Below are 21717 nucleotides of genomic sequence, written 5' to 3' on the forward strand. Positions count from 1 at the left end.
TGTTTTACAAAGCAAAACTAGCGAAAAGGACATCTTTTTTGGGGGGGAAATCAGTCTGTACCCCATAAAAAGCTTCCGTAACCCTGGGAATCAATATAGAATAGTAGTAGTAGCCCTAATAAATGTAGTTAGTGAACTTACTGTATTTTGAGGCAAAGGGCTGTTACTGTATATGCATATTTGCATATGTGTGGAAAAATAATAGAAAGCAATCGCTATTCAGAAAAATAAGTACCGCAGTTAAATTTGGGGTACATGAAAATGAGTACTAGTATATTTTGATGTCTCTAAAATTAAGTTTTAAAAATGCAAAAATACCCCTGCTGCAGCCTCCTGCAATCTCAATTACACCTGTCTCATCCATATAGCCCCCCCCCCCCCCAAAAAAAATTCCAGACCCCCAACTTTTTACCCATTTTCCATCTCTTTTTACATTTTCACCCATGTCATTTTCGGGGTGTTTTACTGTTTTGTTTTTTTTTTAAGTTTTTTTTTGACTGATTATTCATTAGGGTGGTGCCCAAAGGGTTCTGGATCAATTCCCTACATTTGCACCCCAAAATAGCGATTTTGCACTTCCAATTCACCTGCATATATGTGGAGAAACTTTTTTGCCTATTTTTCCATGTAAAGTTTTCGCGTAGGTGAAAATATCCAGGAATTGAATAGGGAGAAAAGTAGAAAACAGGTGAAAAGTGGAAATCAGCGAAAACCTCTCTCAAAACTGCACTTTTCGCAGCTAATTGAATTCGGCCCATAGTGGGTAATCTCGTGACAGCATATTGTGTAGTCGTGCTCCAGACACCATGATGTAATGGTGCATTTTGCATTATCGCACTGACTGCAGTGGGCGGAGCATAATGACACAAATTGCGTCTCAGTGAGTGGCGAGCGATGACACAACTTGTGTCTCAGTGAGTGTTAAGCGATGACACAAATTGTGTCTCAGTGAGTGGTAAGCGATGACACAAATTGTGTCTCAGTGAGGGACGAGCGATGACACAACTTGTGTCTCAGTGAGTGGCGAGCGATGACACAACTTGTGTATTAGTGCGTGGTGAGCGATGACACAAATTGTGTCTCAGTGAGAGCCAAGTGATGACACAACTTGTGTCTCAGTGAGTGGCGAGTGATGACACAAATTGTGTCTCAGTGAGTGGCGAGCGATGACACAACTTGTGTCTCAGTGAGTGGTGAGCGATGACACAACTTGTGTCTCAGTGAGTGGCGAGCGATGACACAAATTGTGTCTCAGTGAGTGGCGAGCGATGACACAAATTGTGTCTCAGTGAGTGGCGAGCGATGACACAACTTATGTCTCAGTGAGTGGCGAGCGATGACACAACTTGTGTCATGAAGCCCCACAAAACGTACTCCTTGAAGGTTTAATGAATACTAATTAATACTATATATTGGTGAAAGTGTCTAACACCCAATTTACTTAATGTTACTTTCAAGTTAGATTACTAGTCTTTTAACAAATGTAGGACAATAAATGATGCTGTAATTTTAGTCTCCTGCGTGACGCTACACATACTACAAATAAAGGGTCTTTGTTTCCAAGAATCAGGTAAATCTCCAGCATTTGGAGCAGATTTACGTAACACAAGTGAGAGATTTATGTTACAGCCCACACTCAGGTCACACTTCATTTAGTATATGTAAATTTGTTTCTCATTGTCTCTTGATATTACAATGAACCTGTTGGTGGGGGGAGTTTAGTTACATTTGATATGCTGACACATTCTGATTATTGGCCAAAATTGCATCAGGGAGGAAAGGAACCCAATCTCAATAGAGGATTTTCTTTTTCAAATATGTTCTTTTGCAAAAAAAAAAAAACATTCATTCAATTTTCAATCTGGAGAACAAAGTGAAAAAGGTGGAAGGGAGACATGAAGAAGACAGTTACAGCACTAAAATCACCAAGCCATTAAGTTCCGCTAATGTGTAAAAATAACCTAGTACTATTATTATTATATTTCGTACCATGTATAGGCGTCAACTGAGATACAAGTTCTCCGCCCAATGCATAGAGAAAGAGGGAATCATCCCTGCACAGCCCGATCTCCATGTTACCACGCAGTTACGATGCTTCAAGTGGAGAGGTGAATGAAATGCTTAGGACTCTGAATCGCCCGTAATTGGTTGGTTCCAGAGCATGCAAGATACCCTCCACAAGCAGGGGTACATTCTGCTCTGCAACACACACAGTGTGTTTTTGCAGAACAGACTTAAACGTGGTTTGGTAAAATAACTTGTGCTAACCTTGTAAGTGTATACAGTGGACAGGGGCTTTCCCACCTTCATTATCAGCTGCCATAGTCTAAAGGTGGGCACACACCTAGCAGATATATCTGCAGATCTGTAGATAAAGGTCGTTCATATTCTCTGAACGATCATTTTCCAGGCAGCCGTACACACTTGCCGATGGACACATACAGTATGTCTGCAGATATATCGGTCCATCGGCTGTGCAGCACAGCTGGTGCGATATGTCTGTGAACGACGTCGTTTACAGACATATCGCTGGTACACATCGGCCGACAGGCACCAGATATATTGGCCGATCAACTGAATGGCCAATATATCTGTCAGTGTGTACCCAGCTTAAGATGTGACTAAATTATTATTATAATTTTTTTAACAGTGCTCAGTCCATGACCAAGAAGATACAGTACATATATGGCACTCTTTGTGAACTTAAGTCAGCCCTGATTTACAGTATGATTATGTGTCTTTTTCTACTACAAAAGTAAGTTAATAGAATTCTTACAGTGATGATTAGGACTCAGCAGTAGGCAGTTCCTATGAGACAGGAGAATGTACCGATCATCCTCTGTTTTAAGAGTGATCCTTCCATAGCATACAAAAGTAAAATATTCATTATTTCAAGTTAAACAATAGCTAAAAATACCTTCCTATTTCCAGGATTATAACCGTGATTAGCTGAATGATGTTGTCGCATATGTGCAGACCCTCCAGACTGGAGCTTTGGGATAAACAAATACATGCGGCATTTTAGCTTATGCGCATAGGTAACTCTTCATTATATCACAGTACACTGACATTTTAAAGGTTACAAAATATATGTCAGAAATATCAATATGTAGGTAGTACCTTTTAAAATATGTACATCTTGTCAAATTAAAAAAAAAAAAGGATATTTAGATTTCGTACCAATTATTACCAGGAGAAGGATAAGGCGATGACTATAGTATACACTGAAACATTCCTAGTGCCACCTGTGCCATACATTTGTATGCTGCTGCATGGTTTAACCAAGATGGGTGCGGTTTTCTGGTCTGTCTTGTAGAACAGTGGCTGAGACACACTCTACTTACTGATGCATATTAAAAAGCCCTGCCACAAAAGGAAACCTTTATATTCAAATATAATGTCCAGCCAGCAATTTATCTATACCTCAAGTACTAACATGATCACATACATTTATATGAGATGCAACAGGGTTAGACAATCATTGATAAACCACTCAGTTCAAGTTCAGTAAGCGGCTGTCTCTTTGGCCCTTAAGAGCTAAATCTCCAGTTTCCAATATGATAAGTAAAGAAGTAGCTCTCCAGTCCTTGTAAACCTACATGGACCAAAAAATAGGAAATGCTCTTTAATTCCAATTTTTATGTTTACTAGAAGGATTTATCTAAATAAAATATATACTTTAAATTTAAATGAATTTAACGAAAACAGGCACGATGTTCACACATGCCAATATATGCAAAATACAATTAAAAAATAAATTAAGGTTAGAGTGCCTTAGAACCATTCTAGCAAAATAGGTTAATATCATATGGGCATTAAAGGATTATTTGTGGCTTCAATTTTCAAAGTAAGTAATTTACTGTCATATTAAATAACTTAAATGAAAAATATTTTGTTATTGTGCGATTAAAAGCACACCAAATGCTCAGACTTCACGTAGAGTTTTCTAAACTAATCAAGGTGAAAATAGCAGGAACTTCCAATCCCTGCTTCCATTGAAGTCACATTATTCTGAAAGCTGCACTACCATCTAGTAAGAGGTAGTAGTGCAGGGTTACTCCATCTATCTACAACAAATGTAGAGTGTAGTGGAAGTTTAGACGAGAGAGACTGTGATGGGCCCTCCCTCTTATACCTAACCATCTAAGATGCCATTTCAAAGTGGCAGCGATTTCCTGGTCCTGTATTACAGAACTGGCCACCTATGGAATAATGGATGCAGGTAGCAGACTATTGGCTACAGGGTATCTGGGCTACAGCCTCTTACTAGGTGATTTCACAGCTTTAATAGATTTTAAAATTAAAACAAAAAAAATATTTGTATGGATGAAAATGAATAATAAAATATTTTTAAGAGTAAACAATATTGGCAAAGCACCATGGCATGAAATGATTTGACACAGAAAGTGCAGTGGAATTCTGTTGGATGTGGTGCATGATACCCAGGACACTTTGTGATACAGTAGTTATGTTACCAAGGTCTTCCTCCTGTCAGCATTTGGAATGTCTAAGCCTGGAGTTAGAAGCAAGCAAAAAGCGCGGAAAAGGGAGAACATGGTCAAGGAGGATTCTGTTTGCTTTGTGCACCTTGCACCTCGATCTCCTCCTTCTCCCATGGAACTTGTGTGGTTGGAGTCTTCAGTGGAAGCGCATGACTCATCTCCACATCCAATCCTGCTTCCACCTCCTTTTGGCAGAAAAGAGAGGTGGGGCGTCCAGCTGTTTCAGATGCCGGTTCGTCAATAAGAACAGTTGTGGGATATTCGGAACAGGGGCGATAAAAGCCTTTATAAGATACCTGCTCCCTGCTTTTCTTGCTTGGAAAGGGCGAGAGATGTTTCCTGTATAGGACACGGTCATCCTGACCGACATTCCAGTTTGTACCAGGATCCACACACAAAGAACTAAGGTTGTTCTCGCTGGGAGTATTTGGCTTTTTCTGGGGATGACACAAAATACTATTGTTATAAATGACAATGAGGCAGGCTGTTTTCCCACTCAGGATTAAGATGAGAAGCGGATGACAGCTACGACTAAACTTTTAATTTTTATATGTTAAACATAAAGGTAAAAAAAAAAAAAAAAAACAGTGTACAGCAGGGGTATGGAACATGCAGCCTTCCAGCTGTTGTGGAGCGACACATCCCAGCATGCCCTGCCACAGTTTTGCTATTAGGGCATGCTAAAACTGTGGCAGGGCATGCTGGAGGGCCGCAAATTGAATACCCCTAGTGTACAGGATTAACCTTATATCCCCTGCAGCCTCACTGAAATTAAAATTTAGCCAAGAATCAAATCCCTAATATAATAGAAACAACTTAGGCCACACATGATCTATTTCAGAATTATAGTGTATGTAAAATGAGACCGTCACCTAAAAACTGGTGGATGCACAGACTGAGCCAACATTCATCAGTGTGAAGTTTACTTGGCAAATATTTCAGCAGGGTTCTGCCCACAATATAGGCACCATTATGTGAAGCTGGCGGATTTCAATTCTCAAAGAAAACACAAAATTGCGCTGTCAATTACAGTCAAATTCTCTGGTGGATGTCACCTGTCACACAGGACTCTATCCCATCAATCCATGAAATGAAACAAAAGGAATTTTACTGATGTTACACCTTCATTTCGGCAGCAGCATTTTATGTGCAAGTAAAAAGCGGAAGATATCTGCTGTTAGTTCACATAACCAAAGTCTGTGCTCTCTGCTGGCAGACATGTTGTTTCCAAGTTTCTAACACTCACGAATGCTTCAATTTGTATTTTCTCCCAGCAGATATGAAAATGCTGCCAGCCCATCACAACGCATGCAAAGTCTATGATACTTCTAAAACACATGACACCAGCCATAATTGTATTTAAAGATGTTTTTCATTAAGTTTTTGTATATACACTTATTATGGGGGGAATTCAATTAGCTGAGGTAACTTACCGCATGCTAATCGAACCCCTGGGCCTGTCCAATTAGCCCCGAAGTCAGCCTGGCCGCAGCTGTTATCGGGGTTTTTTTCTGGAACCTCAGCAGGCTCCCCCCCAAAAAATCCACGATAAATAGCTCGTTGAGATCACGGCAACGAAAACACATAAGTCCGTGCACTTACCACAGATTCTATGCATGTTTGTGCGATTAGAGATAATTTTTCATCTGAAAAAAAAACTGGTCTGTATTGCAAAGGAAAAAAACAAAACAAAATATAATTGCGAAAGTTCAGTTTTTCGCGTGTAAAATATTATCGGGGCTAATTGAATTCCCCCAATGTATTGCTAGCATCAATATATGAACATTCCATGATTAATGAATGTATTGTAATGTTCAACATCGCACAATGTCACAAACCACAAAACATTTAATGCCAATATCAGAAACAAAATGTGTGGAATGAAAGGTAACTTGATGAGGACAATCTGCACCAATGGTCAACACACAACATATATGTAATGACTTGCCTGTTTCCTTCCCCATATCATGGAAAGTCTAATGAGCCTTCTATGTTTCAGATATACAAAGCGAAACAGAAATGGAAAACTTCACATAAAAGTGCCACAATCTGAGACCAACAAAGTATGCGCAGCTGTAGCAAAACGACCTAGTGGTAGGAAGGCTCCCTTACAGGCTACACGTGTGGTCCATCGGGGAAAGTAGGTGAGGAGGATGCATGTCAATGGCAAAAGAAGTGAAGATGAGTGTGATTAATCTATTGCTGTTTGGCAGTTGTATGAGAAGTTTTGCTTTTGGGTTTTATTTGTAGATTTATAGTAAATAAGCCGCTCATCAGTACCAATGTCACTATAGCAGCACAGCTTGCTTACTGCATTTAAATGGTTCTCCTTTTGTATGGTTTAGTTTTTCATTTTTTATTATATTGCATAGATTGCTTTAGTTTTAGCATAAAGAGCATTCTAATAACTTCACAATCAAATACACTGACAAAGAATTGATAAGGTTTATGATGTTACCCTGTCTAGAAAATATACTGTATAGGCAAAACATCTTTAGTCTTTATTCTGAAGACTGGCAAGGCATGCTGGGAAGAGGCAGTGATTTGTGTGGAAGGTTACAGTTGCCTACCTTTGGTATAGATTATTTCTTCCATACTCATTGATTCTGTTTGGCTTGCTGACATCACCATCCAAAATAATTGAATGCGTAGAAAAACATCAATGCAACAATGACAATCAGAGAGATTTGGCAAAGAATATCTCTGGAGTTATGCAATTTTTTTAGCTGCAACCATCAAGCAGTACAGACGGCCATATTTCTAACTTGGTCACATGATGGATGTACAGAAGGGATGCCCCAGGTTGGTGGGTGAGGCAAGAAGAGATCACTAGGGCCGCTTCTATGCAACTCAAAATTCTGTCGGGTCAAGGCAGACTTAGTTTAGGCCAAGTGAGGTTACCAAAAAGGTAAAAAACGCTATGTTTCTATGTAAGTGGTGGATTCAGCCATAAATATGACAATTTCTGCAATTCACTTGTGTGTTTAATTTCAAAGATACAATATCAATTACATTATATAATCAGCTTGTAGCAGTGGCGTAACTTCATCCCAGGTGCCCGGAGGCAAGATAAATGTTGGTGTCCCCCCCCCAAACTAAAATGTGCCACCCCCCAGCCCCAGCTGCCGCCGCCCCCCTTATGCAGTTCCTTTTATATAATGCCCCCAGTAGTGGTCCCCCTAAGCAGTGCCCGCCTATGTAGTGCTCCCCAGTAATGGTCCCCCTATGCAATACCTCCAGTAGTGAGCCCCCTGTAGTTGCCCCCAGTAGTGAGGCCCCTGTAGTTGCCCCCAGTAGTGAGGCCCCTGTAGTTGCCCCCAGTAGTGAGGCCCCTGTAGTTACCCCCAGTAGTGAGGCCCCTGTAGTTGCCCCCAGTAGTGAGGCCCCTGTAGTTGCCCCCAGTAGTGAGGCCCCTGTAGTTGCTCCCAGTAGTGAGGCCCCTGTAGATGCTCCCAGTAGTGAGGCCCCTGTAGTTGCCCCCAGTAGTGAGGACCCTGTAGTTGCCCCCAGTAGTGAGGACCCTGTAGTTGCCCCCAGTAGTGAGGACCCTGTAGTTGCCCCCAGTAGTGAGCCCCTGTAGTTGCCCCCAGTAGTGATGGCCCCCACCTCGCACGCGCATACAAAAAACCCAAACAAACACTTACCTTTATCCCCGCTCCAGTGCTGCTGCCGTCCATCCCCGGCGTCCGCTCCTCGGCACTATGGGAGTGACGCCATTACGTCACTCCCATAGTGCACTGCGCTACCCGGAAGATGGAGCTCACTCCTGAGCTCCGTCCCCGGCGTCCGCTCCTCGGCACTATGGGAGTGACATTATGACGTCACTCCCATAGTACACTGCGGGACCCGGAAGACGGAGGGAGCTCCATCCTCCGGCTGCCGCCGGGCGTTTGAATAGGAGCCGGATGCCCGCTGGTACGGGCGCCCGACAAATAGAGGGTGCAGGGGGTGCGACCGCACCCCTTGCACCCTCCGTAGTTACTCCAATGGAGGTGGAGCGCCGATCAGCGGCGCTCCTTCTCCATGCAGCTCCCGGGGACAATGGAGCCAGGTGCCCCCTTCAGGGCTGACGCCCGGCGGCAAATGACTCCACTGTCTCCGGGAGTTACGCCACTGGCTTGTAGACATTTACATAGAGACACAGATATACTTCGGTGCAAGGTACAACATTAATTCCAAGTTCACAAACATACCATAACTTTGTAGTCCAAGTCCTCTATGGAACGAAAAAAGTCCAGACTCTTAGCAGCTGTGAGACGTCCCCCACCGGGATCAGAACTGTGGGTACTCAGTGAGTCTAGGATTTCTCCTAGGAGATCCATCTCTCCTCCTGGACGGGAGGACAGGCTCACATCATCATATGAAGCATCACTGTCATCTAAATATCCGGAGGCTTCTTCACTGTCCTCTGAGGACAATCTGTGTAGGACACAATGAATGAGTGACATGTGGAGGACATGGGCTGTGCGCAGTGTGATTTATACTGTACAGCAACCATACACAAGATTCTAATGACAATCATTTACACATGAGGTGAGGCTGTATATGTAACTGGGGTTCACAGGGAAACAAGGATTGAGCATAATACAGAAATAATATGACTGAGGGTAGAAGGGTGCATGAACGTTAATTGCATCAAAGGAAACACAGGTACTTGGTTTATCAAGCACAGAATTGAATGCTGGGGTAAGACATGATGACCTTACACTGGAGGTGCATAGTACAGGTTGAGTCTCCCATATCTAAAATGCTTGGGACTAGGTGTATTTTGGATACCAGAATATTCCATATTTTGGAGTATTTGCATACCATAATGAGATATCCTGGGAATGGGACACAAATCTAAACACAGAATGCATTTATGTGTTATACACACCTTATACACATAGCCTGCAGGTAATTTTATACAATATTTGCAATAATGTTGTGCATCAAACAAAGTTTGTGTAAATACATGAATTTTATTTATGTTTCATATACACCTTATACACAGAGCCTGCAGGTAATTTTATACAATATTTTTAGGAATGTTGTGCATTAAACAAAGTTTGTGTACACGGAACCATTAAAAAGCAAATGTTTCACTATCTCAGTCATGCTAAAAAAAAAATCCGTATTTCAGAATAATTGGATATGGGAGACTCAACCTGTACTACTAAAGGTAAAATGTGTAAATTAATGACACAATCTGTATAGCCTTAGAAACTTCTGAGTTTTTAAGTGAAACTCATTGTTTCACATAGGAGTATGCTCGTTTTATCAACCAGACTGTAATGGGCACAACCTACTGTTTACAAAATATAATTTCAACATAAATATTAGTTTTAGATATTTAAAAATTTGGGGAGAGTTTCCTCAGTGATCAGGAGAAATGCCGCCTTCTGCCAGGTATACAATGATAAATATGCAGTCCACGCACAAACTTCAGATTTAATATTGTGAATGTGGGTCCCAACACTCACCTGCAGCCAAACACCCAGTAAGCATATGTCAGATTGAAAGAGATGTGAGCAGATACTTGATCTCTTTTGCCCATACAGTGTTACTCACTTGCTGGTGTTGTCCCCAGCGTCAGTATCCTCCAATCCAGAGTTGTGGTTTCCTGTGCTGAGCATCTGCCTATTCATTCGTGTCTTTAGGAAAAAGAGAGAGAGCACTTGGTTTACAGATTACAATTCTCAATTAAAAAAAAAAAAAGTGTACAGCCATTTATAGCGGACTAATAAGATAGACCACCATAATCAAAGTGGAAATAAAATAATGGTAAATGAATAAAGACTGTGAGATATCCCAATAAAATGGGGGACATGAGAACTCACAAAAGGTGATTTTGGAAGGTTAGAAAAGCTAGATATTAAAATACAAAAAAGTATTATATATGCAGTTTATGGCTTGGCCACAAGAGGGCAGTAAAACCATCTTCATTTGCTATAATAAACATCCTGACTACACTAATGCCAAAGCTCAAACTGCATCTCTACAATGGTGCGATTAGAATATGCTATCAGATATTTTAAATCCAGGATTAATTTTATGAGCGCAGTGATAACATCAACAAAACCATTCATTATGTGAGAAGCTGCATATTTCACCTTAATCACGGTGGCTGGATTAAAAACCTTGTAGCACTAGAGATTAAGAGTTTAAACATAGGCTCATTACTTAACCGGCTCAAAGTGTGGATCATGTAAATAAACATTGATTAGATCCCTAAGAGAGATTTTTTTTTTCTCTTTAACTGACCAGTCAATATATGTACAACCTACATTCTACCTTCTTTATCCGCTAATGTCCCCTTACTGTTATCAATGTATTATTTCTCCTGATCTCCCATCTGCACAGCACTGCAGAAAGGTTGGAGGGGGTTCTTTAGAAAAAAAAAAAAAATAAAGACCACACAAAACAGTAAAATTGAATATAGAAACATTACACATCAGATTGTTATACAATCCAAGTATGCATATCTATGGCAGTGTGATGTGATGCAGCAGCTAAGGGGTTACTCTCCATATTATGTGTCCCCCTGTGGCTGTTACAGAGGAACAGAACTGATACTAGGGTTTTTATTTTCAGATCTAATTGGCGGATTTTTTTGAGCGGAATGTTGACATTTTCACCAGCGCTGCCAGGCTAACAGGAAAGTCACCATTGCTAATTAGGGAAGTACAGAGGAGAGGAGATTATGGGGAATAGTGTCAACGTGATGGAAAACTATTTTAAACCAGCACTGTACAGTGATGGTGGGAATGGTGATCTTTGTATAGGACTGTTAGAATTGTCATGCAAATTGCTATTGGTGCCTCACTGTCTCCACCATATACAAGGCTTTAAACAATCCAGTCTCACTCTCTGTAGCATAAGGTCCACATATGCAACATATGACAATTTAATACACAGCAGAAGCTAGTTGGTGTCACGTACTCATACTGTAGAACTTTTACAGTTAAGATAAAATGGAATATCATGAGTGCAGTGCCATCTGGTTTCTAAGTCACGGAAAATATATTTTGCTTGGTACCTTTAAGCACAAAAACAACAATCTCCCTGTTACATTACAAGAGTTGCAAGCAATTTATCTAGAATAAAGCATGTTGACGAAATATCTCACTGTATTTCCTTGATTTTACTGGTCAATTGGATACAAAGATTAGTGGCAGCAGACACTTTGAGCCACATTAGTGAAATGAAATGATTTTCATACTGTATACACACAAGGTGGCAGCATATGTTTGATCTATGGGATGACACTGCACCGGCCGCCATGTTATGCATACTGTAGTTACACTGACAACTAGCTTCTGATATTACATAACATTCCTCACCTGTGAGAGTTTCCGCCTCTCATAACTAGGCCGTTTTGTGCTGTTTAATGGGAAGGTATTGGAGTTCTTGGACTCCGAATTAGCCCAAGAATTTTCCTCCTCAATTTCCTGCAACAGAACCACCAAACATATACAGTCATATCAAAAAGAAACTACACCCTCTTCCAAATTTACATTTAAAAACATAATTAACAATCATCTATTCCTCGAAATCTAAAATGAACTCTAATATGATAATGCTGAATTTTACTTTGTCACCAAAACATAAGCCAACATGAAGAAGTCATGTGTAAAAACGTTAAGTATAGTATCCCTAAAAAGGGTAATTTAAGATAAGTGCTGGTAATCAAATGCACTCCACCACCTCTATATAAAAACTGAACCTTTGTCAATTCAGTCTTGAGTATTCAAGATTGTGCTCCTGTCCCCCTGTCCAAGGCGAGAGATGGACCTCCTAGAGATCCCAGACTCGCTGAATACCCACAATTAGGAACCCGGTGGGTGCCATCTCACAGCTGCTAAGAGTCTGGACTTTATTCATTCCATAGACAACTTAGACTACAAAGTTATGGGATGTTTGTTAAGCAATTGGTCCTGCTTGCCATTCTGAAAAGGGTTATATGGCAGTTTTACAAACAGTTTAAAGTCCATCATTCTACAGTGAGAAAACGTATTTAGAAAAGGAGAACACATGAAGGCATGGAGGATATGGGGGACATACACGATACACAAGAACTTGTATAAAGCCTCCACAAACCTTTGATGGTGAGGATGCAGTGACGAAGGCACCTTGTCCTACCTGGGATAGCTGGCCCAAGTAGAAGGGATTTTGGCAGGAAGTCTGTGATTTAGTTCATACTGTATCATAAGTTTGCCTACAGGTCAACCTTTCCTACTATCTCTTACTGATCCCCAATGTATTGAAGCATACTCAGAAACTATTTGGTCACATCCTCACAGTATGTAGATGCCTAATTTCCCCTTAAGTGGAAGCAGGTAAATACTCCAACGATTCCTGCTATTATCATTAAAGTTTGAACATGGCACAAGCATAACTCCCAACTGGAGCGCCTGGTCCAATGAACATTCCCAAAGATCAAACCATATGATGCTCAGAGAAATCACAAAGAACCCAAAATGACATCCAGGGATGTGCAGGTCACTGTGAACATGAGTACGAGGGTCATGAGTTTACCATTAGAAAAAAAGACTGGACAGAAATTTCTTTCATACAGTAGAAGACTAGACATCCTCTTCTCTCCAAAAAAAAAAAAATGCAGTATTGCTAAGGATTACAACAATGTATCCGACTAGAATATAAGACTTCTGAACAATCCGTCTGGAACACCTCTGGACAAACAACGGCAAAGCGTAGGCTGTTTGGTGCATGCACAGTGCCATGCTTGTGGAAAATTGAACACAGCATGTCAGCACAAGACCCTCATTATCAACTGTTAGGCATGACGTTGGAGGTGTGATGATTTAGTACTGTTTTACATCCACAGACCCTGGACAACTTGTAGTTATGGAGTCCCCCTTAACTCCACATTATACCAGCGTAACTTACAGGAAAACGTTGTACTATCTGTCTGACAAATCAAGTTTCGATGAAACTGGGTCATGTCGTAAGCTTACAAGGAAATCTACAACTGAAGGTTAGAAAAATAAAATAATCAGTGTTTTGGAATGACCAAGTCAAATTCTTGGCCCTCAATCCTACTGAGGTGGGATCTTAGGAAGGATGGGAACACAGTGTGACCTAAAAATCAATGAACTGAGGTACTGTTGTAGGGAGGTAGCGGCTAAAATTCCTAAAATACCATACCATGTAACAGACTGATAAACTCCAAGTTACTACAGTAACTACTGGTTTCTGAATCACACACACTGCTTCTTCTTGTTGTCTTATTTTGTTGCTGCATAAATAATGACAAAGTAAAATTTAATTGTTTTGATATTTGTCACATCAGATTAGAGTTGGACTCTGGGAGTTCTAGATGATTGTTGATTATATTCTGATATGTAAAGAGATTTGAAGGAAGGTGCCCTTTCTTTTTCACATGACTGTACAGAGCATGCAAAGCAGTAATGGTTAGTAACAGGTTAGACAGTTAGGAAAAATAGTTGACAAATGCATGGTACATGGCAGTTCTGAGTTGTCTGATTGTTACATAGCTTTTCCCTTTCTGGGTTTAACATATATTTACCAAAGTCAAACACTGTTAGTTCAGTAAGCAGTGAGCCAGTTACTAAAGTAGGGAAACGACTGTTATACTGCAACGGTTCACTTATATGGTCTTGCCAAAGCATGTCAGCATGCAAGCAATTGTCTACACCAATGAAACAACTCAACAACATTAAAAGCGCTTGAGGTTGAAGTACGCAAAAGTGTAAATGTCACATCAAAGTTCAAACTTGTACCACTTCAGACTAATTGTTTTCCATCAAATAATACTCTAATTTTACTCCTAAAATACTGCCCAACTTAGGCCCGTATTAAATTAGTTTCGCACCCGCGATATTTGTTCGCATGCCGTACTTTTCGCCAACATCGCGTATTTTAGCCGCGGAAACTTATTATGCACGTACCCAGGATTCGCCCTATTCAATTCCAAAAGATGTGAAAACGCAACCCGGCGAATGCAAACCAAGCAAAAAGTGCTGTCAGAATTGGGGAAATCAGCCTGACACCCCCTAAAAGATGCACTAACATTGGGGATCAATGTACATGCCCCCGAATAGCCATAATAAAGCTATTTGGGGTACTTAAGGTGTGTCAATTGCTTATAATTAGCGTCTTTGCACAAGTGGTGAAGAATAGCATTAAGCAGTTTTTTAAGGTGAAAATAAGTACTTCTGTCAAATTTGGGGTACTTGAAAATGGGTGCAATCATAGTTTAAAAGGCGCTAAAGTAAAGTTTAAAAACACGTTAACAAACGCACCTGAAGCAATAACCTGCAATCAAAAACGCCTCACCCATATGTGCGGACCCCCCTAAAGTCTATTGCGCTAGTTTTTAAGTTTGTACCCCCACTTTGAAAAAGGGGGCAAAAAAGTGCAAAGTGCTTTTTTGGGGTGTTCCTCATTTTTTGAAAGTTTTTTTTTATGCAGTTATCCTTTGGGGAGCTGTCCCACAGGTGCTGAGTGGTTTCCCCACCTTTGCACCCCAAAATAGCGATTTTGCACTTATTTTCTCCTGTTATTCAAAGGCGAATCTTTTTCGCCTATTACATTGCATTGCGTTTTTGCGTACGCGAAAAGCGGAAGGAATTGAATATGGAGAACATGTCTGAATTACATATGACGCTTTTGTGTGCGTGTGCTTGTACTTTTTCCACATTTCTCAAAGTGCATTTAGAAATCTTTGAGTTGAATTGCAACTGAGCTGTGCAAAATGTGCCCCATTAAAAGTATAGGATGAAATCTGACACATCCTGCTCAAGTGTTTTGGCAGAGTGGACATGGCAAAACAAGTAAAGCCACTAATTGCATTCTTTATTGAAATTTGTTTATCTAATTCAGATAATCTAGTAGAGCAAAAATGAAATGTAATTTCTGCCCTGCTTTAACAAACTAGTCTGGTAACTGGATTCAATGTGTTAACTGAACAGAAGCAAAAAAAGAGAGATGGTGTTATCAGCTGTATGAGCACAGATCACTTGTGTTTGTGTAAATGCATTCTGTAACGAGGGGAAGGCCTGCTGGGACTTTAAACAAAAGGTGAAGAACATGGGCTGCCAGTTTTACATGTACATTTACAAAAATTACAGAAGTTCATTTCTCAGGCTCCACATCCAATACACACTTATGGACAAGCAGCCTGCATTTTGTATCCTGGGAATATAGTGTAAGTGCCTGTAATCACTTCTATCTAAACTGTCCAAGCACAAAAAAACATCAACTTATTTTGTACAAAAAAAAAAAAAAAAAAAAAAGAGTAGGACGTTCTAACAACACATAAGACGAAGGGTCACTGAGTAGCACATGCTGGATAAATATGAAGAACAGGCAGAAAACTAACTCACTGACATGGAGGTGGCAATTTATTTAGAAGAATTAAAGTTGCACAGACAAGGTGCACAATAATAACTAAAGGAGATTTGAGAAATATTCAGTTTTTGACCTTTGGGGATCAACTATTATTAACTTGTTAGTAAGGGGATGAAATTGCCGATGTTAATGACATGGCACAAGCATGTGAGACAAAGATACAGCAATAGAGAACATTCCCAAACCTATCCTATATAGAAAGTATGGTTTACAGAATGGTTACATGATTTTCTTAATGGAAATGCAGTGTATACTATGAAAACTTTTGCAATGTCATCAGGAATTCATTATGCAATGATATACATGTGTCTGGCACACGTATGGAAAGAGATTCTTCACTTCTACATCGTGTGTTCTTAAAACATTATTTAAATTGAAAAAACACTCAAAACAATATTCCATTTTATACTGTATAACGGAACAAACAATCGATATTTCCAGATAACAAGAGCATTTGAACTAACACAATTCTCACCTTCTGCGCCAGCTTGCTCTTCACCTCCTTCATACCTTGCTTGGCCTGGTTTTTTGCCTGCAGTAAAATCTGGTTATTAACTTTATTATTTCATTTTTCATTTTTTTTTATATATAAAACTTAGGGTCATATCCAATTACACGTGTAAACAATGTTTTCGCTTGTGCGATCTTTTTGCACCCTTCGCCCGAATGTGCCGCTATCGTGTGCTGGTCTTCACGCAATTCTATTGCAAAAGACGCGAAACGGCATTGCCAAAATAATTCTTAATGTGTTATATGCGAAAAGTGCAGAGGAAATAGGAGAAATCTGCCTCTATCCCCAAATAAGTCAAACTAAGATAGGTTAATAGTGTAGAAGTGTATTTGTGATCATAATCAAAGATATTTGGGATCTTAAATTGTGTCAAATGACTGTTATATGCATTTTTCTCTAACAGTGGAAAAATTTAAGAAATCAAGTTCTTGGGCCAAAATAAATGCTGTAGTTAAATTGGGGGTAATTAAAATGGGTGCAAGCATATTTTTGCGTCATGAAAGTTTTTAAAATCTTAAAAATACACCTGCTGCCGACACCTGCAATGTTTAACACACATGTCCCATCCATACTGTATAGTCCCCCAAAAAACCAGACCAACCACTTTAAACCCATTTTCCTTCACTTTTAATTTTTTCAACCCAAAATTCACGATTCACGTTATTATCGGCCAAATGAAGCTAAATAAAAACATATTTTTGGCTAAAATGATATTGGGGGGGGGGGGGGGGGTCTAAAGGGTTCTGCACCGTCCCCGCATTTTTAGCCATAAATAGGGATTTTGCAAAAGTTTTCACCTGCTCTGAGATGGTGCCGTGCAGGTGTGATAAGTACGGCAATTGTATAGGGTGACATGTATTTTGCACGAAAAGAACGTACATGTGAAAACTTATCGCGGCTTTTCGGGTCTAATTGGATATGGCCCTAACTCTATTCATGTATTCCAGAAAGGGGCATATTCCCTGGGAACATTAATCAAACACTCCACATAGCCTAGTAACCAGGGATATTTTTCTGTAAAAACAGCGCCCCATGCGTCATTAGCCTATCACTCATCTCCTATGATAGAGTCACATTCCTTCTATCAATGTAACCAATTGACTTATGTAATCAGTAATTAGAGACTCTGAATGACTTTCTGCTGTTTTTTACCATTTGAACCCATAGTCCTATTAGCAGAGCAGCAAGTGTCTGCTCATCATACGGGTATCTGTATATCCATAGGAATCGCCTTGGAATATCTCTAGCTGGACTTTAAGTCACACTCTTTTCTTTGATTCTGGTGTAGTTAAGTACAGTAGCACCTATGGGATGTTGTTGTTTCATGTTTTATAATTTTTATGGGTTTAATATTGATTGTGATGAATTTAATTACTCTAGTCATTTTTGTAGTATAATGAACAAAATTTATGATATATTAGATATATTTTTCTCATCTAATTAGACTATATACACATTATACATATGAGCTCATGACCCCTGTCCTGCACTTTGAGCCTTGCGATCAAGCTTGATAATTTGATTTTCTTCTTAACAATGAATATCTATGTATTGATTAAAGAATCCATTAGATAGGTTTTTTTCTATAAAAGAGATATAGTTCTAACTTTTTTGCTAGTTCCGATAATGGGCTGATGCCGAGTTGGCCCCAAAATGGGTATAATTTACACAAAAAGAAAATGGACCTAAAATAAGAGTCAATTTCCACCTTATGCTGAGCCATACATATCTGTATAGGTGTACGTCTCCGCATCAGCAGCTGAGGTGGTTTAAGAGAGGAGAGGGCGTGTGTGTAGGCTACGTGCGGGCCCTCTCCTCTCTGGCGATATATATCGTCAGATTGGCCTGCATGTTCAGGTGATGAAAGATATCGTTACCGATCTGCGGGAGCTTGCTTCGTTAACAATATCTTGCATACACACTGGATGATATTATGAACGATATCGTTAACAATATCGGCAAGTGTGTACGCGGCTTAAGATATATTTTCAGAAAAGTTTGCATGGTGTGGCTAAGTCACGTTTATTTGGTGCAATTAGAGGATACGTGTAAGTGGACACATCTGTAGATGCAACTTCAAGTAGCTACTCCTGTTGTCAAATATAGCTAATGACAGGGTCAGTAGTGTATGCCTAACATTTAAATACACAGCAATACACTGTACAGAAACTTTCAGGTTTTCAGATATACTTACAAACATATAAGCATTCTTCATAGTTGGACTAGCTTTAGTCACTGCAGTATTAATTAGTGCACCCCCTTTCTGTAAGTAAAAGAACTGTTATTAAGCATTATTATTATTATTATCATCATTTATTTATATGGCGCCACAAGTGTTCCGCAGCGCCTTACAAAGTACATAAACAAATAAGTAACCACTGACTTACAATACAATACAATACAGGACATGGATAAACATTGCTATATTAGCGACCTTTACGCCCGCATAAGCAGCCAAGTGTTAGTTGCCCTAGTGGGGAGTAAGAGATAAATTAAATTACAGTAGGGAGAAGCACAAGAGGGTAGAGGGCCCTGTTCGAAAGAGCTTACATTCTTTAAAGGGAGGGGAAGCCAAACAGGAGTGACACAGAATGGGGTAGGTGGGGAGAAAGGAAGATGTAGCAGCAAGTTAGGATGAGAGCTGGAAGGCTTTAATGAAGTAGTAGGTCTTAAGAGCTCGTTTGAAAGATTGTAAAGAGGTGCAGAGTCTGATGGGGAGAGGGAGGGAGTACACAAGCCCCTGCCTATACTATATTCTTCATGGCACAGCAAATTAAATATTTTTTTTATGGTGGTGGGCCCATATGGTTACTATGCAGCCGAACTTTCGGTAGTTGTGACACAGAAGTGTGGCAACGAGAATATATAATACCTGTACTGTGTAAATGGATTCAGATGTGACATTATGTATAATGAAATCACACACCCATGCTCCACTTATATTATAAAATCCGTTACTCATCTATTCTTATCAGCTGTTTTTCTACCCCCCATTAGTATTACCTTCATTGTGTGCACCCACTGCTGGTAGGACCGGGAGTTACCTGAAATAAACATGACAATAAGAAAAGCTCAACAGATATGTCTCAATATACAATTGATATCAAGATAATTAGATAAGCGATACAGTCACAGCAACTACCTGAAGTTATTTCCTCTTCGAACATATCGGAGAACCCATAACCTGAGTTGAGTTTCTCCAGTCGACCATCTATAAACTGATTCATAAGGAGATATAAAATAAGCAGATTACAAGCCAATAATTACATTCATAGTGCAAAGCTACACATTAACTGTGACTGATAGTCCTGATGGACCAGCTCTCATTTCTCTGCCACACATTTACAGTTCTCTTCTACAAATAGCATAATGTTTTTCTCCACTCTTTCCCTGCAGAACAGGCTGATGCTGGGTAAGATAGACAATGTGTTCCTAGTACACAGGCACTTTGTTTAGCTCTGTTTAAACATCGCATTCATCAGCATGTCCTTTAGGCAACATTCTCCATATCTTCACCAATGACACAATACATACTGGATGAGTTTAGTTCATGGACAGAGCACAGGCAGATAACAGGACTGCCTTTGAACAGAGCAGGGAGATCCCTATATCTTGCTGGGGTGACTGCCGTCATCCCGTAAATCACACAGGACTAAGAGTTATCTCTGGCAGCTTATGTGCCTGCCCTAAATATTTCAATGGATGGATTAAAAAGGGAAGGCTTCTCTGCGATAAAAAAGACATGTTCACATACAGTGAAAAATATTTAACTATGGAAACACACTACGTTGTACACTTCTGAATACTTCTTAATGTGCCTGTAGGTGTGAGAGGGAGAGCTGGTCTATACATTATGGGCAATTTCATGTATACCTGCTTGAAGAGCTGCAGGTTAACAGCAGTCTCTAAAAAATGCTTCATGGTGCTGGAACGGTGGGCTACGAAATTCTCTTCTGAAAATGTAATTGGTTCCCCCTAAAGAGATCAGAGTAGAAGGATAAAACCTAGATTATTAACTTTATAAATGGCAGAAACACATGCTGCAATCCCATAAAATCAGTTTACACCATCATAAGATGCAGGGCAATACAGGAACTGAAACAACATTTCCAGGAACATTAGAATGAATGTATGTCTCCTGGAATAACTGTCTGTGCACAATACACCATGTACAGTCACTATATTATGTAAGTAATTCAGTGTCACAGCAGAAAGTGTCAAATGGAAGCTCACAGGTTTGTATCTGAGAGAGTCCCTGTAGGAACTAAACAGTGCAGCTTGGGCTCGTAGGAACGCCCGGGACACTCCATCTCCTGTGGATGTAGACTGCTTCTTCAGCTTGCTTTTCAGGGTTGAGACCTTGGATACAAGGGAGACAAATGTAGTGATATTAGAGGAAAATAAGCAATATATAGTGAAAACAGGAGACAGTGATCTAAGGAGATTATATAAGGCCCAGTAGAATACATTGGGATAAACACACACAGCTACTTGTACTAGGAAAATAATGAGTTTTAGGGAAAGAGTAAAAACAAACAAGGAGTCAGGAGTCCCCTCTAATAGGAAGAATAGAGGGGTAAGTAAAACACAGAGGTTAACATGAAAGGTAGGAGGGTGGAATGAGAGACACAATGAGAAAGTGACATAAGCAGGGGAAGGAGATAAAGTGAATTAGCACCTGTGAAATTGACCTGGTGAGGGGTGAGACACATATAGTGGTGTGGGTCTCATCCCACCAGGTCAACCCAAATCTCAGAGCTCTTTGCAAAAAAATGTATATTACACCTGCTGAACTGTTAATGGAAAGGAAGGTGGGGGCAACCCTAGGTGAGAAAGCAATAATTCTCACTCTCTTCTCCCTGGGCCTACCACATAAACATCTCTTATATCTGTGTACCTTCCTGTAGCCATCTCTGGGATAGAGCCTTCACCCTACTAGCAACAAACAAAACAGGGGCACCTGCTGCATTGTGGGACAGATAACCCATTCATTGCTGAAAATTCATGCATTTAAGTCAGTACCAAGTGCATTCTAGTTTTGCTACATTGTATAATTTCAATGTTCCTATCAAAAGTGACTATTCCCACCTTATTCGATATATGGAAATTGGCTGCCAAATAAAACATAGGGCCGAAGAGATTCAATTAGCCACGAGCAGGGTTCAGTGTTCCTCACTGATGTTTTGCTTGCATCCTATGGTGGTGTGAGCAGAAACCAGCTGCAGTTATTGCGCCTATGTGTGTTCAATTTAATCTGCCCCACAAAGGGTTATTTACAAAGAGAACATGCAGACCAGTCTTATTATATCTCGGGTGTATTTTTGTACTATT

General features: G+C 40.1%; 1 protein-coding gene across 4 annotated transcripts in view; it reads right to left on the minus strand.

The window, feature by feature from the left end:
- Positions 1–403: 403 nt before the first annotated feature.
- Positions 404–21717, minus strand: part of DENND1B (DENN domain containing 1B) — a 243819-nt gene continuing 222505 nt past the window's right edge. For 2 of the 4 annotated variants that reach the window (XM_088474061.1, XM_088474064.1), the window contains 10 exons: positions 20620–20745; positions 20260–20361; positions 19529–19604; positions 19390–19430; positions 18581–18649; positions 16351–16407; positions 11825–11932; positions 10053–10135; positions 8696–8921; positions 2927–4939 (listed from right to left, as the gene is read on the minus strand). In XM_088474061.1, coding sequence (XP_088330187.1) covers positions 4559–4939; positions 8696–8921; positions 10053–10135; positions 11825–11932; positions 16351–16407; positions 18581–18649; positions 19390–19430; positions 19529–19604; positions 20260–20361; positions 20620–20745 — 1269 coding nt within the window. In that variant the 3' untranslated portion in view covers positions 2927–4558. Of the gene's footprint in view, positions 4940–8695; positions 8922–10052; positions 10136–11824; positions 11933–16350; positions 16408–18580; positions 18650–19389; positions 19431–19528; positions 19605–20259; positions 20362–20619; positions 20746–21717 lie in introns of all 4 variants that reach the window. The other 2 variants (XM_088474063.1, XM_088474062.1) reach the window with 2 other exon arrangements.

Source organism: Taudactylus pleione, unplaced genomic scaffold, assembly GCF_031769625.1.
Source record: "Taudactylus pleione unplaced genomic scaffold, aTauple2 ptg000146l, whole genome shotgun sequence".
Classification (NCBI taxonomy): Eukaryota; Metazoa; Chordata; class Amphibia; order Anura; family Myobatrachidae; genus Taudactylus; species Taudactylus pleione.